The sequence below is a fragment of the Macaca fascicularis genome, chromosome 1, assembly GCF_037993035.2.
Source record: "Macaca fascicularis isolate 582-1 chromosome 1, T2T-MFA8v1.1".
Classification (NCBI taxonomy): Eukaryota; Metazoa; Chordata; class Mammalia; order Primates; family Cercopithecidae; genus Macaca; species Macaca fascicularis.
In genome coordinates this window covers 217,440,062-217,454,748 of record NC_088375.1, presented here as the reverse complement: position 1 = coordinate 217,454,748, position 14,687 = coordinate 217,440,062, and the positions used below count along the sequence as shown (strand labels likewise).

The window sequence follows — 14,687 nt, the reverse complement described above, 5'->3', positions numbered from 1 at the left end:
ATGACTCATGTGCTATGTACATTTCATGTGAATGACACACACTGTGTGCGTTTCATGTGAATGACTCACATACTATGTACATTTCATGTGAATGACTTGCACATTAGTACATTTCATGTGAATGGACTCATACTATGTATGTTTCGTGTGATTGTCACACACTATGTACATTTCATGTGAATGACTCACACGCTATGTACATTTCATGTGAATGACACACACTATGTACATTTCATGTGAATGACTCACACACTATGTACGTTTCATGTGAATGACACTGTATGTTTCATGTGAATGACTCACACGCTATGTACATTTCATGTGAATGACTTGCATACTAGTATATGTCATGTGAATGGGCTCACACTATGTATGTTTCATGTGAATGACTCACACACTATGTACGTTTCATGTGAATGACACTGTATGTTTCATGTGAATGACTCACACGCTATGTACATTTCATGTGAATGACTTGCATACTAGTATATTTCATGTGAATGGGCTCACACTATGTATGTTTCATGTGAATGACTCACACGCTATGTATGTTTCATGTAAATGGACTCAGACGCTATGTGGCTTTTCCTGTCTGCTTCTCTTAGCATCACACCTACAGGATCCTTCTGTGTAGCATGTGTCAGTACTTTGTTCCTTTTATGGTGGTGAAGTAGGCATCGTTGCCCCATTTTACAGAGAGAACTGAGGCTTAGCAGTCCAGGGTCTGTCAGACTGGAAAGTGGCACGTCTGGATTCGAACTCAGGTCCATGTGACTCTGAAAATAGCTCTCTCAGCACCTTTATTGTGCTGCCTCTGGAGCCTCCCTGAGTCCTCTTCATGACAGAGGTCAGGGAGGGTACCATTCCAGAAAACCATGGAAAAGTGAGCTCCCGCATGGTGGAGCTATGGCCTGGCCACACAGCAGAAAGGCATGGCTTAGAGGGAGCAGCTCCCTGGGGCCCTCTCCCTAGGAGGGCATGGGGGCAGTGAGCGGGTGGGAGTGCTCAGTGTGTCACTCACACTGCTCAGACTGCTTCTCCGACCTCTCTCTGCAGCATCCTGCTCTATGGCAGTGTGGACACTGGCACCCAGTGCCTGGCGACCTGCAGGAGCCCAGGTCTGCAGCCTGTGCTCTGCCTGCGACACAGCCCCTTCCACCTGCTCGCTGGCCTGCAGGATGGGACCCTTGCTGCCTACCCTCGGACCAGCGGTGAGGACTGGGGGAAATGGGGGAAGGGGGGCAGTTCTGGATGCCAGCTGGGTGCCAGATTCTCTACCAAGAGAGGATACAGGAGGCTGGGCAGGGATGAATTGGGAAATCTTAGTGCTGAGGGCATTTGGAGATCCCTGAGCCCCACTGGGGTTCAATGGGTGGCCCCTCCATACGTGAATACTTGCTGGAATAGGGTGCTCACTACCATGTGGGCAGTGAAACCTGTTGGCAGGAGACTCTAGCGGATAAGAGAGGTACTCGCAGGTCGGAGGGACCTGGCTTCCCGTTCAGGCTTTGCCCGATGACAGCTGTATCCCTTGCTGCATGGTCTCCCTTCTTTGGTGCCTGGGGCTCTTCATGAGAATAAGGGCAGCGCCCACTGCTCATGGGTCCTGGAGGGTTAGACAACTCCATTAGGGCAAAGCACAGGGCCAGGCCCAGGGCGCACTCAGTGGAGTCAAATATTTCCGTCTGGGTTGTTTTATTGAGTCATCCCTAGCACAGGTTACGATGTCAGGAGGGCAGGAGGGCCATGTTTGGGCTGCTGTGCTCCAGGGCAGGGGTAAAGTGCTTAATGCATGCACGTTATCTTAATTTTCATGCACCCCTTAAGAATTTCGTTTGCTTTACTGAGATGATGCTGACTGGGGACCGAACGCGCCTTCTCCCCAGCCATGTGGATTGCTGTCATCCCCATCCCCTGGGCTTGTTCAGCCCCGATTTGATGAAGGGGACTGAGCGGAGAGTGTAGCCACCCCCAGTCCCCCGGAAGGGACAGAGGAGCCTGAAGGCCCATGGCGTCTCTTCTCCTCTGCCTTTTCCGCCAGCCAGGCTATGGTTGCTGCATCATCACAGCCTGTTGCAGGGTAATAAACGGATATTTGTACTGAGCTAAATTTTTTTTTTTTTTGCCACTTGGCACTGTGTTGGTATTTTTAATTAGCTTTTGATAAGGCATTTATAGTTTTTAATTAAAGGGGGAAGAGGGAGGGAAAAAACCCTTCTCACCGTCAGACCGAGTGTGCGTGTGAATGTAAATACGGGCTCAGATCTGCAGAGACGCATGAGGAGTTCTAGAGGGACCACTCCCGACCGGCTCCCACGGAACACTGTGAGCCTGGCCTGTGCCGCCCTGGCACCCTGGTCCCCAGCTTGGGTCGCCTTTGGCCTGTTCCCTCTTACTGCTCGATTCGCCAGTTTGGACACCTGGGTTGGAAGGAGGCGAGGCTGCCCTGACAAGGACCACAAATGGCAGATATGTAGAGTCGCGTATCCTAGAGGCTGGAACCCAGGGGTCCATGTTTGGATGGGTCATGTGCCCTCAGTAGGCACTAGGGAAGGGCCTTGCTCCCAGCTGCTTCAGGTGTTTCCTTGCCTATGGCTGCAGAACTTCAGCTTCTGCGTGGTGTTCTCCCTGGCTGTGTGTCGGTGTGCAAATTTCCCTTTTTTATGAGGACACAGATAATATTGGATTAGGGACCTGTTCCTCTCTAGTATTAACTCATCTTAACTAATTACATCTGCAGTGACCTTACTTCCCAAGGAGGTCACATTCTGAGGTATTGGGTGCTGGGACCTTAACATACAGATGAGGGGCCACAGTTCACCCCAAAACAGGGGGCTTGGGGTCTACCCATTGGCTTCTAGCCTGGGGTTGGAGCCTGTTAGTTTGTCAGGACCAAAAGGGCCACTGGGGACCATTGAACCCCACGCCCTCATTTTCTGGATGGGAGCAGACTGTCCAGAGCCCCCTGACTGAGCTGAACCTGCACCCAGTACCCTGCCTCCCAGACTAGAGCTCTCTGCAGACGTGAGGGGGCTTTGGCTTGTCCAGGTAGAGTGGAGGCCATGAGGCCTGAAGGCTGAGATGTTCTACCAGCTTTCCTGCCTTGCAAACATGTGTACACCAAATGCTTACTGAGAACGTACTATATGCCATGGACACAGTGGCAAGCAAAATGGACAGACTGCCTGCCCTCATGGAGCTTACAGTCTATAGAGGGAGAGAGAATCGGTTAGTAAACAAACAGAGGTATAAGATTATACATGGTGCCGAGGGCCCCTACGGGAAGGAATGAGTGTTGTGTGACAGCCTCACTACCCAAGTATGGGGCGGGGTGTGCCGCAAAGGCCTCCCTGAGGAGGGGGATCCTGAGGCTAAGATCTTAAGAAGTCAGGCAAGTGGAGAGTTGGGGGAATGGTGTTCTCAGCAGAGGGAACAGTACATGCAAAGGCCCGAAGGCAGGAGAATGCTTGATCTGGTGGGGGAAGCCGGAGAGGAGGCTGTTTTGCTGGACAACTGGAAGATGAAGTGGCACTAGGCGTGAGCCAGGGGCAGACAGAGCTGTTTGTGAGGGCCTCCAACTTGTCTCAGTGTGTCAGGGAGTAGAGAGGCATGTTAGAGGTGGCTGAGCACTGGGGTCCCTCTGGCTGGTAGACAGGAGGGGAGGCAGGTTGGCTGGCTGAGAGGCTGAGGCAGCCACCTGGACAGGTGAATTTGGTGGTCATGCTCTCTCTGGGTGTCCAGTTTGGCTGTGGCCAGGAGGCCCCTGAGAAAGGGCTTGCCTTACCTGGTATCCCCACCCGTACCCGGTGTTATCTTTCAGAGGTGGCCCAGGCAGGCAGCTGGGTTCTCAGGACCTGCTACACGGTATGGGGTGGGTGGGATTCGCCTCCATCACCTTCTACCTGGATTACATGCAGCCGGGTCTGGAATCATCCTCCTGGTCTGTGACCAGCTGTGGGACTGGCATCAGCTTGGCCCTCATCCAGATTCACTGAGGCCTTGGATACCCCTCAGATACCCCCACCCATCCCAGCGGCAGAGCCAGTGCTTGGAACTGCACCTGCATCAACCTGGCAGGCTCTGTATCAACCTCAGAACCCACTGTGGCGGCCCTGGTGGTGTGGAGGGTCCAGGGATTGTGAAAATCTAGACCCCTCATCTTCATCCAGAAGCAGGTACTCCATGAAGTATTTGCTGGTGTTTGAAGTCACATGGTCACTGTCCTGCCGGGTTAGGCTGAGACCAAGACTGGCATTCCTGCTAAAACTGGCATTCCTGGCCATGCTTTGGCTTATTGGAGAAGGACAGGACCAGACACAAATAGGTCTGTAGGACAGAACCTACAGAACCAGTAGCTGAAGGTTGACTGTCCAGACTCCACAGTGACCAGGCCACGTGGAGGAATGGACTGGCAGAGCCTCAGAGTCCCACCTGCAGCTGAGAGATGGGGAAACTGAGGCGAGAGCAGTGTGGCCATGGCAGTCACTCTGCTGCCCTCAGGAGCATCTGCTTGTTCTCATTCATTGTTTCGCTCATTCATTTGCTCAATAAGCCAGTGCCCCTGAAGTGTCAGGCACACAGCAGGGTGCTGGGGCCCGGAGCTGAGCCAGGTGGCCACTGTCCTTGCCTGCGTGCTACCTGGGCTCTCCCGTGATACAGGGGCATTGCCAGGCCTTGGGTGGGGATGCTGGAGTATCCCTGGTTGGGCACTGGTGCCGTGGTTTGGAGTCCCCCCTTGAGGAGGTACATGGCATAATGGGTGAGGGATGGGTTGGGCATCAGGCTGCTAGGATTGAGTTCCCACTGCGAGAGGTTGGGCCTTTGCTTTGCCCTCTAATCCTCAGTTTCCTCACCCGTGAAATGGGGGTGTGGGCAGCCCCACTTCATAGAATGGTTGTGAAGCGTAGACATGGCAATTCCCATGAATGCCACGACAGAGCCTGGAGGATTGGCGCCTCCCACGTGTCCCTTTATCACAGTCATCATCATCACAGTCACTATTTACTGTCGCCCAGGAGGGGCTGCCCTTTGGGCCCCTCTCAGCTGTGATGACTCACTCTGGGACCTGCTTTCTGGCTGCAGCACAATCTTGACCCCTGAGGGAGACCCGAGGGCTTTCTCCACTGCGGGCTGGGAGAGGAGGGATGCCAGCCTCCTGAAGCTGCCTTTGCTGAGACAGGACCTTCATCTCCCTTGTGCTGGCTGTGAGAGCTGGTGCCGGGGCCAGATGAATGGGCTGTCACGCAGGGGCAGGTGTGTGCGTGTGGGCCTGTGTTCCAGAACATGTGTGTGCATACACACAGCCACTGGAGGGGAAGATGAGGGGGGTGGAAAGTGCGGGGCTGCCATCAGGCAGGGGCAGCTCTCATCAGAGCTCACAGCAATTGGGTTTGTGATCTCAGAATCACGGTGTATGAGAGCTGGAAAGAATCTCAGAGGACCAAGTTTTGTCCTCATGGTGCAGATGGGAAAACTGAGTCCCCGCAAGGGGAAGTCTCTTGTTCAGGATCCCACCATGGGCCCTCTAATGAGGGACTCCTGTCCAGTGTCCTTTATGAGCGTTTTTTTTTTTTTTTTTTTTTTTTTTTTTTGGAGACAGAGTCTCACTCTATTGCCCGGGCTAGAGTGCAGTGGCGCTCCACTGCAACCTCTGCCTCCCGGGTTCAAGCAATTCTCCTGCCTCAGTCTCCCAAGTAGCTGGGATTACAGGTGCACACCACCATGCCCAGCTAATTTTTTAATTTTTAGTAGAGACAGGGTTTCACCATGTTGGCCAGGCTGGTCTTGAACTCGCCACCTCAGGTGATCCACCTGCCTCGGCCTCCCGAAGTGTTGGGATTACAGGTGTGAGCCACCGTACCCGGCCTTTGTGAGCTTTTTCATCTAACAGTATTAGCATTATTAAATTTCATCACAGTTCATCATTCTGCCCTGGAGTCAGGACTTCTTAGAGGATTTCTGGAGACTCCCCGCAAATGCAGGAACGGCATTCATGTAGTCCTCAGGGTTTGACCCTAGCTCCTACCCTAGGCTGCCACAACGAGGCTCTGTTCCAGGGGAGTGGATGCAGGGGCTCCGGTGGCTATCACTGCTGGATAGAACCTCACTTTCCAGTTTTGGGAGGTGTTTCCTCACCATCCCTAGCTGCTTTGTCCCTGGGAGGGGTCCCAGCCCCCATCTCAGCCATAGCAGCCTAATTAGACTCCAGCTTCCAGCCACGAACACTACTCACCTCTGGCCACTGGGGGGTGCTCAAAGCCTTGCATTTTCTTGGCTCCAGCCCTGGTGGAGGCCTGGCCGCCTTCAGGTCACTCACCCCTCCTGGACACCAGGCCCAGCTGCACAGCCCTTCAGAAACCTGAGAGGGTAGTGTGGTTGGAGAAGCAGGCCAGGCCCAGAGTCAGACAGAGCCAAGCTCAAAACCCATTGTGCAAGGTCTTAGCTCCACAGGTCACTGCTGTCACGTTGGTTAAGTGGATTCAACACTTGCTTCCACACACTGTTGTGTTGTGGCAAATGACATCAAACAGTAAGAGCCACAAGCATAGACTCCTTTGTAGCTGAGTGAATTGGGGTAGTTATTTAAACTCGCTATGTCTCAGTTGTCTCTGTTATGAACAGGGATAATAATAGTATCTACCACACAGGCTTGCTGGGAGTTAAGGAAGTAATTCAAGGAAGGAGGGCCTGGTGTGCGGATACAGAATGCTGTGTAAGAACTGCTGTCAGGGCTCCTGACTGTGTGCCCAGATAAATATTCTTGCATATTTTATTGACTCCCTGCAACATCCGGAGAAATGCAGGTGTGGTTATCATGCCCAGTGTGCAGATGAGGGAAACTGAGGTCCAGAGAGGCGAAGCCCCCTGTCCCAGTTCACAAAGAAGCTCTGGGGCTGAGGACTGCCCTGCTCTGACTGCTTCCCTTGTGCTCACGCTGGCTGGCTGGGCAGAGCGCTCTGTGTGCCTGGAAGTCGAGGGGAGTCCTTGTTCCCCTGCCTCTTAGCTGAGCTTGGAGTCTGCCCATTTTAAGTAGGGCATAAGGGCAGAAGGGGAACCTGTTTTATAGATGGGAAAGAGGAGGGGAGGGAGGGAAAACTGGGACCAGGAAAAGCATGGGATAAGACAGGGTACGGTAGGGAAGGACGGGGAGGGGGTGGGAATCTAGTTTGGCTCTTCTGACCACACCCCAGCAGTGGCTTCCGTCACGTACCCTGCGGCTCTTCAAGCTTTGGAGACAGCTGTGCCCCATCGTGCCACCAAGCAGCTGGCTCAGAGGGGAAGGGTCTGCCTGTGATGGGCTGCTCTGTATCAGGGACCCAGCGGAGGCCAGGTGGGGTAGCAGGGCATTGGCAGGCTCACAGCTGGCTGTGTCCTGTCTCTCAGTCCCCACCACTGCTGCCTCTCTCTCCAGAGTGTGCCATGGCCCAGGCTGCTCCAGGCTGGGCCCAGCTTCCCCTTCAACTCTCTTTACCTACCTGGCACCCTGACAAGACAGGGCAGCCACCAGGGTTCTGTGTGGCATCGGGTGTGACTTCTGAGAAAAAACAATCTCGGCACGCACTGCTTGGTTGCCAGAGAAAATGGTTCTTGGGTGAGCTCAGCATCCCGGGGGAGGGGAGGACCTGGCTTGGGCCAGGTTCCTAGGTCTGTTTGGTTTTCAGGGATGACAGACTGGAGATTTATTGTCTCTCCGAACATCCTCTGGATCAGGCGCAGTGGCTCATGCCTGTAATCCCAGAACTTTGGGAGGCCGAGGCAGGTGGATCACTTGAAGTCAGGAGTTCGAGACCAGCCTGGCCAACATGGCGAAACCCTATGTCTACTTTAAATTAACCGGGCATGGTGGTGGGCACCTATAATCTCAGTTACTTCGGAGGCTGAGGCAAGAGAATCGCTGGAATCCGGGGAGGCAGAGCGTGCAGTGAGCCAAGATTGTGCCACTGCAATCCAGCTTGGGAGACAGAATGAGACTCTGTCTCAAAGAAAAAACAAATAAATAAACAAACAAAAAACAACCTCTACCTCACCTGGTAGCAGCAGTGTTTCTGGAGGAGGAAGAGGTCTTGGTAAATTTGACAGAAGTGCCTTGGAGTTGGCCAGAAGATTCATGAGAAATCAAGATTCAGTCTGGATAAGCTACAGCGTCGGAAAAGTCTTCAGAGACAATCTTGTCAACTCCCCACCCCATTTTACACATGGGGAAACCAAGGCCTCTTGAAGGGTAGAGATGTGCTCAAGGTCCTTAGCAAGTTAGTAGTGGCAGAACCAGGGCTAGACCCCAAGTCTCCCGACTCTGGGTCCAGGACACTTTCCACCATATCATGCTGCCTCTTCTGAGAAGCCTCCCGGATTTCCTCCAGGGCAGAATTAGCTCTGTCCATCTCAGCAGTTCTCCAGACCCTGGTGCAGGCCTGCTCATTTGTGCTTGGCATGTCATGTGATAACTGTTGATTAACCTGTTGGTTGCTCTGACCAGTGAAGGGCTTCCTTGAGGGTGGGGCCTGTGTCTGATTCCTTTCTGTCTTCCCAGCACCCAGTGCATGGCCTGGTGTGGAGTAGGTGCTTACTACACGAATGGGAGAGAGGGAAAGAGAGAGAGAGGCAGGGAAGGGAAGGGGGAAAGAGAATGGAGGGAGGGAGGAAGGAAGGGACGAATCTGAGAGTAGGTGTGGCCGGGTGTGGGAAATGAATGGTGGGAGTCGGAGGCAGATGGGGACAGCCACCATCCAGCTGGATGGAGAGCGAAAGGCCCTGGAGTGCGGGGAGAGGGTGTGTGGGGCCCCGCTGAGCCCCCTGCTGCTGGCCTGCGTTCCTGGGGGACCTGCTTGCCACTCCTGGCCCCTGACCTGCCTCCCCTCTCTCCCTGCAGGAGGTGTCCTGTGGGACCTGGAGAGCCCTCCCGTGTGCCTGACTGTGGGGCCTGGGCCTGTCCGCACCCTGTTGAGCCTGGAGGATGCTGTGTGGGCCAGCTGTGGGCCCCGGGTCTCTGTCCTGGAAGCCACCACCCTCCAGCCTCAGGTACTGCCCTATCCTTTGGCTTGTGGCCCTGGAGGCCTGCGTCCCTTTTGCTGACCCTTTCTTACGTCCACCCTGGCACTGCTTTCAGCTCCCAGTGGCATCTCAGGGATCGATTGGGCAGAGTTTGTCTGGAAGCAGAGGGGGCCAAGGTCCCAATTGGGCCTGATCTCTTCCTCTGCCACACATCGCCAAGGCTACCAAGAGCAGAAAGCGCCCAGCTGCACTGCACTGTGGCCTGGATCCTGAGTTGTGTTGGCTGCTGCTTGTGGAAGTGGGACTGGGGTCCCTGTCCTTGGATTGATAGCCAGGACTTGTACCCACGGAGCCCGGGCCATGCTGAGGGTGTGGCCAGGGTGGATACAGCCATCCGCTGGGCTCTTCAAACCACATGGAGGGAGAGGCTGCCTGGGTCCTGCCTTGCCCTGTTTCCAGCACCGCCCACGCCTTGGTCCCCAGGATGAGGGACTGGTCTGGGGGGCTCGTCCCTGGCTCAGCCTAGGCCCATGCCTGTCTCTGATCAACAGCACTGCCCGCTTACCTGACCACACCTGCAGTCCATCCTGGGCGGAAGACCTAGCGTGGTTCCCCAAGAGGCATTTTGGTGATGTTTGATTTGTTTGGACTATCGATTGCAATGAGTCGCCACCTGGCCTGGAGTGGAATCCTCCCAGGGTGCTTCCTCATGAGGGGCGTCTTCATTTGCCTACCTAGTTCTCTCTCATGCAGCTGTAAATCAGCTACTCAACAGCAGAAACACTAAGTGGAGTCCTGGGATCTTAAGAGCACAGATGATCAGGGCTGGGCTCCAGATGACACAACTCTCATTTGACAAAGGGGAAAACTGAGGCATGAGGCCTTATGAATGAGCTCTGAGACTGGGGGCTGAGTCTCAGGGATGTGGCCCGCTTTTTTCCCTGGCTTGTTGGAGCCAAACCAACCAGATTGTCTTTCAGTTCTGTGGCTTACACCTGGGGCCTCTGTGCTGGCCCCCATGGGAGCACGAGGCTTCTAGTCTGTAATGGGAATAAGCGTCCCATTCCTGGAATCCTTTTCCTTACTGTATCAGTCAGGGTTCTCCAGAGGAACAGAACCAATGGGACATATGTGAGTGTGTGTATGTGCATGTATATGTATACACACGTACATAGGAAGAGATTCATTTATAGAGAGTCGGCTCATGGGGTGGTGGAGGCAGCAAAGCCCCAGCATCTATGGACAGCACGCTGGAGACACAGGCAAGCTGCCGGCATAGTTCAGTGTGAATACGGAGGCCTGGAAACCTGCGAGCTGGTGGTGTGCCTTCCGGTTCAAAAGCTGGCAGACCTGAGACTCAAAAGAGCTGATGCTTCAGCGTGATTCTGAAGGCAGGAAAGAACCAGTGGAAGGTAGTCAGGCAGGGAGCGAATTCTCCCCCTCAGCCTTTTCCATTCAGGCTTCAGCAGATTGGGTGAGGCCTGCCCACACTGGGAGGGCCGTGTGCATGACTAAGCCTACCGTTCAGATGCTAATCTCATCCGGAGACACCCTCACAGACACACCCAGAGCCACGTTTAACCACATATCTGGGCTCCCGTGGCCCAGTCAAGTTGACACATAAAATTAACTATCTCTCAAGGAGTAAGATGATGCTTGGGAGCCATGGTACCCGGCCAGTGGCAGCCTGGGAGGTAACTGATCAGTGGCTCTTCCTGGGTGCTGGGAAGGGGAGGTGGAGTTACCCAGCCCAGCTCCTTAGACAGGAGGGACCTGCTGGCGGGGGAGATGTGAGTGGCAGGGCCCCAGGGCACAGAGCTGCCCCTGTGAGCTGGGCCTGTGGAGCTCCTCCCAGGCTCTCCGGCAGCTCAGGAGCACTTGAGACTTCAGGAGTGGGGAGGACTGGGGAGGCATCATTGAAGACAGCAACCCCCCTGCCTGTGTCCCAGCCACTTCCAACTCTGGGTAGCTGGCACCCTGTCCCCTTAGAGGTGTGCAGTTGGAGAGCAGGCTGCTTCAGACGGGACCCTAGCTGTGCCCCTGCCAAGCGATGCGACCTTGAATAAGACATGGAGCCTTCCTGGGCCTCAGTTATTTCATCTGTAAAATGGGATGGTAACAGTACCAGTGGGGAGTTAGCAGGAGGACAAACTGAGGACATTCAAGTGAAAGGGGGAGGGCTGGATGAACATTATTTGCTGTCATTGTAATAATTTACCCATCTTAAATCTGCACTGCTGTGTATGTCGTTGATTTGGAAAATCAAGCTGCTCCCGGGGTCAGTGTCGTCAGTGGGTGTGGGGCATGGAGCCCACCCTGCAGGTCTGCTATCCTCTCGCCTCACCGGAAGACAGCCTTCCTCCTGCCGACAGCTGTCCAGGAGCATGGGACAGATGGTGAAGGGAAGGACAGGGGCCCGGGTCAGGCCCTGCCTGGCTCTCACCTGTTTTTGCCCCTTGCCAGCCATAGTGCAGTCCACTCCCAGCCCACAGAGCTCAGCTCTGGCGTGACCATCCCTGGGGCCCCAGTGGTCACCAGGCTATAGCCTGAGGCTGTGATTATTTAAGATTAGTTCTGGGTCAGCTGCTCTAAAGAAGAGTCTTTAGACCCTTAGATCAATATGGCCTTTCACCTGCTTTGCATACCTCAGGGGGCATCAGGAGGGCTGCTGACTGGAGGGAGGCGAGATGGAGGAAGGGGTGGCCAGGGAGCCCCTGCAGCAGAGGCCAGCACGCGCCCCTGTCCACAACCGGGAAAATGGAAAAGTTTCTGTTCGCTGCGCAGCGCGGGCAGCTTGCCTTCAGTACATACAATCACTCGGCACAGTAACAAGGTGATCGCCATGCATATTTAATAAGGCCATGCTCCTGCTGCTTGGAATACAGGGGAAGCCGGCTCCACCTTGGCGCTGGAGATCTGGAAATGGCTCCGTCTGGTTGCTGCTAACGACTGCTTGACCTGCTCCTGGGCTGCCCAGCTCCACGCTCACCACAGTTGCCACTGCATGGCCAGCCAGGCCTGGGGGAGCCGCCTGAAGCCTGGGCTGCTGCTGCTCCCTCACTGGCTGTGGTCTCATACGTGTGCCTAGGGCTCGGCACCTGTGGGCTGTGCCTCGCGTGTGATGTCTGCAGCAGAACGCTTACCTTCAGAGGAAGGGCATTCCTTGCTGGCAGCCATGTGGCAGAATCTGCCCTAGGCTTGAGAAAACCGCCTATGGGGTTTGAGATTCTTGGAGCTGTTCAATGCTCCAAGCCAGGAGATTCAGGCATGTGTTTTGGCCGAGGGTGTGGCTGGCATGGCCCAGGACCAAATGTGAAAACACAGGGGCTTAATCTAGGACTGTGTTACCTCTAAGGGGCTTTTCTGATTCCTCCCACCCTCAGGAAGTAATCCAAACCAATGTATATTGAGCAATTCCTTTGGACCAGAAATAAGTTTTGCACTTTTCCTGTAGGATCTCATTTAATCCTCAAATCACGCTTTCAGATGAATACTATTATTCCCACTTTACAGATGAAACAGAGGCACAGAGAGGTTAAGTAACTTGCCCAAGGTCACACAGCTAGAAGAGGCAGGGTTGGTATTTGAACACAGGCATTCTGAACCCCTGTGCTTAACTCATCCACCTTGGTAGGCAGAAGGCTCAGTTTCCTTTGGACTGCCTGGGCCTCCAAAGCTTTCTGTCCATGTCAGATGTAACTCCCGGGAGCTCCTCTTGTTTCCATGAGCACGCCTTCCGGGCTGAGGACTGTGTTGTGTTCATCTTTGTTTCCACAGTGCCTGGATCACTGGCACCTAGCAGGGGCTCCCAATTCCAGGCCTTCTGTGTGAGGTGCTGGAGGCACAGAAATGAGCAAGGTGGGCTCAGCAGTCCAGGAGCTCGGAGTCCAGTGTGCAGAGACAGAGCTGGGACTGTCAGCTGCTGCCCAGTGTTGTGAGACCAGGGACAGGGAAAGCCCAGGGTAGGCAGGATCCCGGGGGAGGCGAGAGGGGTGCCAGACCCAGCCGGAGGCAGGACAGGAGCAGGAGACGGTTGTCTGGAGGTCAGGATCCCCGGGCTCAGCTATGCGGGTGAGTTGGTGTGTGACTATGAAGGAAGGGGGAAGTGATGTTCTGGCCAGAAGAAAGCACCGCGAGCAACGCCCAGGCCAGCGGCAGCCTTCGAGTGGCCAGATGGCCTCCAGGGGTGGGGCGCCTGAGCTGAGGACTGCCTCCCTGAGGCCCATGTGGCCTGGACTCCGCGCCTTGTCCAGCTGGTCCCTGCTGGGCCGCCTTGACCTGTTTCATGCCACCATCCCCTGCAGAGCTGGCACCCGCGGTCGGTCTGTGGGTTTTACGCTTGCCCACCAACTGCTTATTCAGCTCCTTGATCCCAGCAGAGGCAGAAGCGAGGCCTGGTAAATAATAATGTCGCTCACCGGGGCCCGTGTCAACACCGCGTCCTGTGCGTTCATGATCTAGATCACACCGCCTTCAAAGTCTAATCCAGTCGTCTGGAGTTCATTTTAACCGATCGCTGGAGGGGGAAGCCGGCTGTGGGATGATTGTTGCATCTTAATTTAAAAGAACTTATTGGGAACAGGCTGATAGCAGGCCTGAGGCACACGGGGTGTGCTCTGCTGCATGGAGGGCCGGTGCCCTCAAGGCTGCTCCCTGACAAGGTGTGGGCTGGGGTCTCTGCCACCCTGGCCTGTGGGAGGACAACAGTAGTGACAGGGTGGGGTATTGGGGACCCAGCTGGGCTGTGAATACACATTATGCTATTGGATCTCCTCAAGGCTGAGGAGTGACCCACTGGGCCCATTTTATAGATGGGGGTGTGGACTAAAGGCCAGGCCCTTTTGCTTTCAGTCTGCAGCCATGCTGGCCCCTTCCCACCACCAGGCCAAGCTCCTTCCCACCACCAGGCCTTCACCTCTGTTGTTCCCTCTGCCTGGAGCGCTGCTCCCCTCCTGTGTGGCTCCTCTGTAGCTTGGGTCTCGGCTTAACTGCCGCCTCATCAGTGAAGCCACCCTGACTGCTCCAGCTGAGTCATCCCTACCCCTTTATGGTCTCAGCACATCACCCGGCTTTATTGTCTTCAGAGTGTTGGTCACTTTCTGCAATTATCTCCTTGAATGCAGTTGTCCGTCTGCACCACTGGGATGTAAGCACCATGGAAACGGCGCCTCACTGCCTTGTTAACCAGTGAGTCCCAGGGCCGGGCACGGTGTAGCCTCTCAGCCAGTTAGGGGTGAGTGTGCCGGCACCTTCCTCCTCCAAGGTGGAGCTGCCTCTGCAGGGCGGTCGCAGGGCCCTCGCAGGACTCCAGGAAGGTGAGATTTGGGGGGTTAGGCATTCTTTCTGCGCTGGGGCAGTTAGGGAAGTGTCCTGGGAAGAACTGTGCCTTCAAGGAAGTAGGGCAGGGAGGCCCCTCCCAAGAGAGGGGAGGGAGGAATTCACAGAAGGGGCTTGTCCAGAGGTTCTGTGGCCAGTGGGGATAGTCCCTGCCTGGATGGCAGCCAGGGACAGATGGACAACTGTGTCACTTGAGGGTGAGAGCCCTGCCTGGACCTGCCCCCACTCCAGCCTTGCGGTGTTTCTATGGCAACCCCCTTCCCCCAAGCAGATTTTCAGCCTTCGTGGTGCAGTTCCAAGAAGCGCAGGCCTGGGTCCTGCCTGGAAAGTGCTGGAACTTGGGGCGAGTGGCATCAGTA

The 14,687-nt window shown here is 55.0% G+C and overlaps 1 protein-coding gene across 28 annotated transcripts in view; it reads left to right on the top strand.

Moving 5' to 3' along the window:
* The window catches only part of ARHGEF10L (Rho guanine nucleotide exchange factor 10 like), a 179,723-nt gene that overhangs the window by 139,418 nt on the left and 25,618 nt on the right, over positions 1–14,687 (top strand). For 24 of the 28 annotated variants that reach the window (XR_012425292.1, XR_012425291.1, XR_012425289.1 and 21 more), the window contains 2 exons: positions 1,057–1,211; positions 8,870–9,018. Coding sequence is in view for 23 of the 28 variants with exons in the window: in XM_074018561.1 (XP_073874662.1) it covers positions 1,057–1,211; positions 8,870–9,018 (304 nt within the window). In the remaining 5 variants the exon portion in view is untranslated. The remainder of the gene's footprint in view (positions 1–1,056; positions 1,212–8,869; positions 9,019–14,687) is intronic. The other 4 variants (XR_012425290.1, XR_010581024.2, XM_074018594.1 and 1 more) reach the window with 1 other exon arrangement.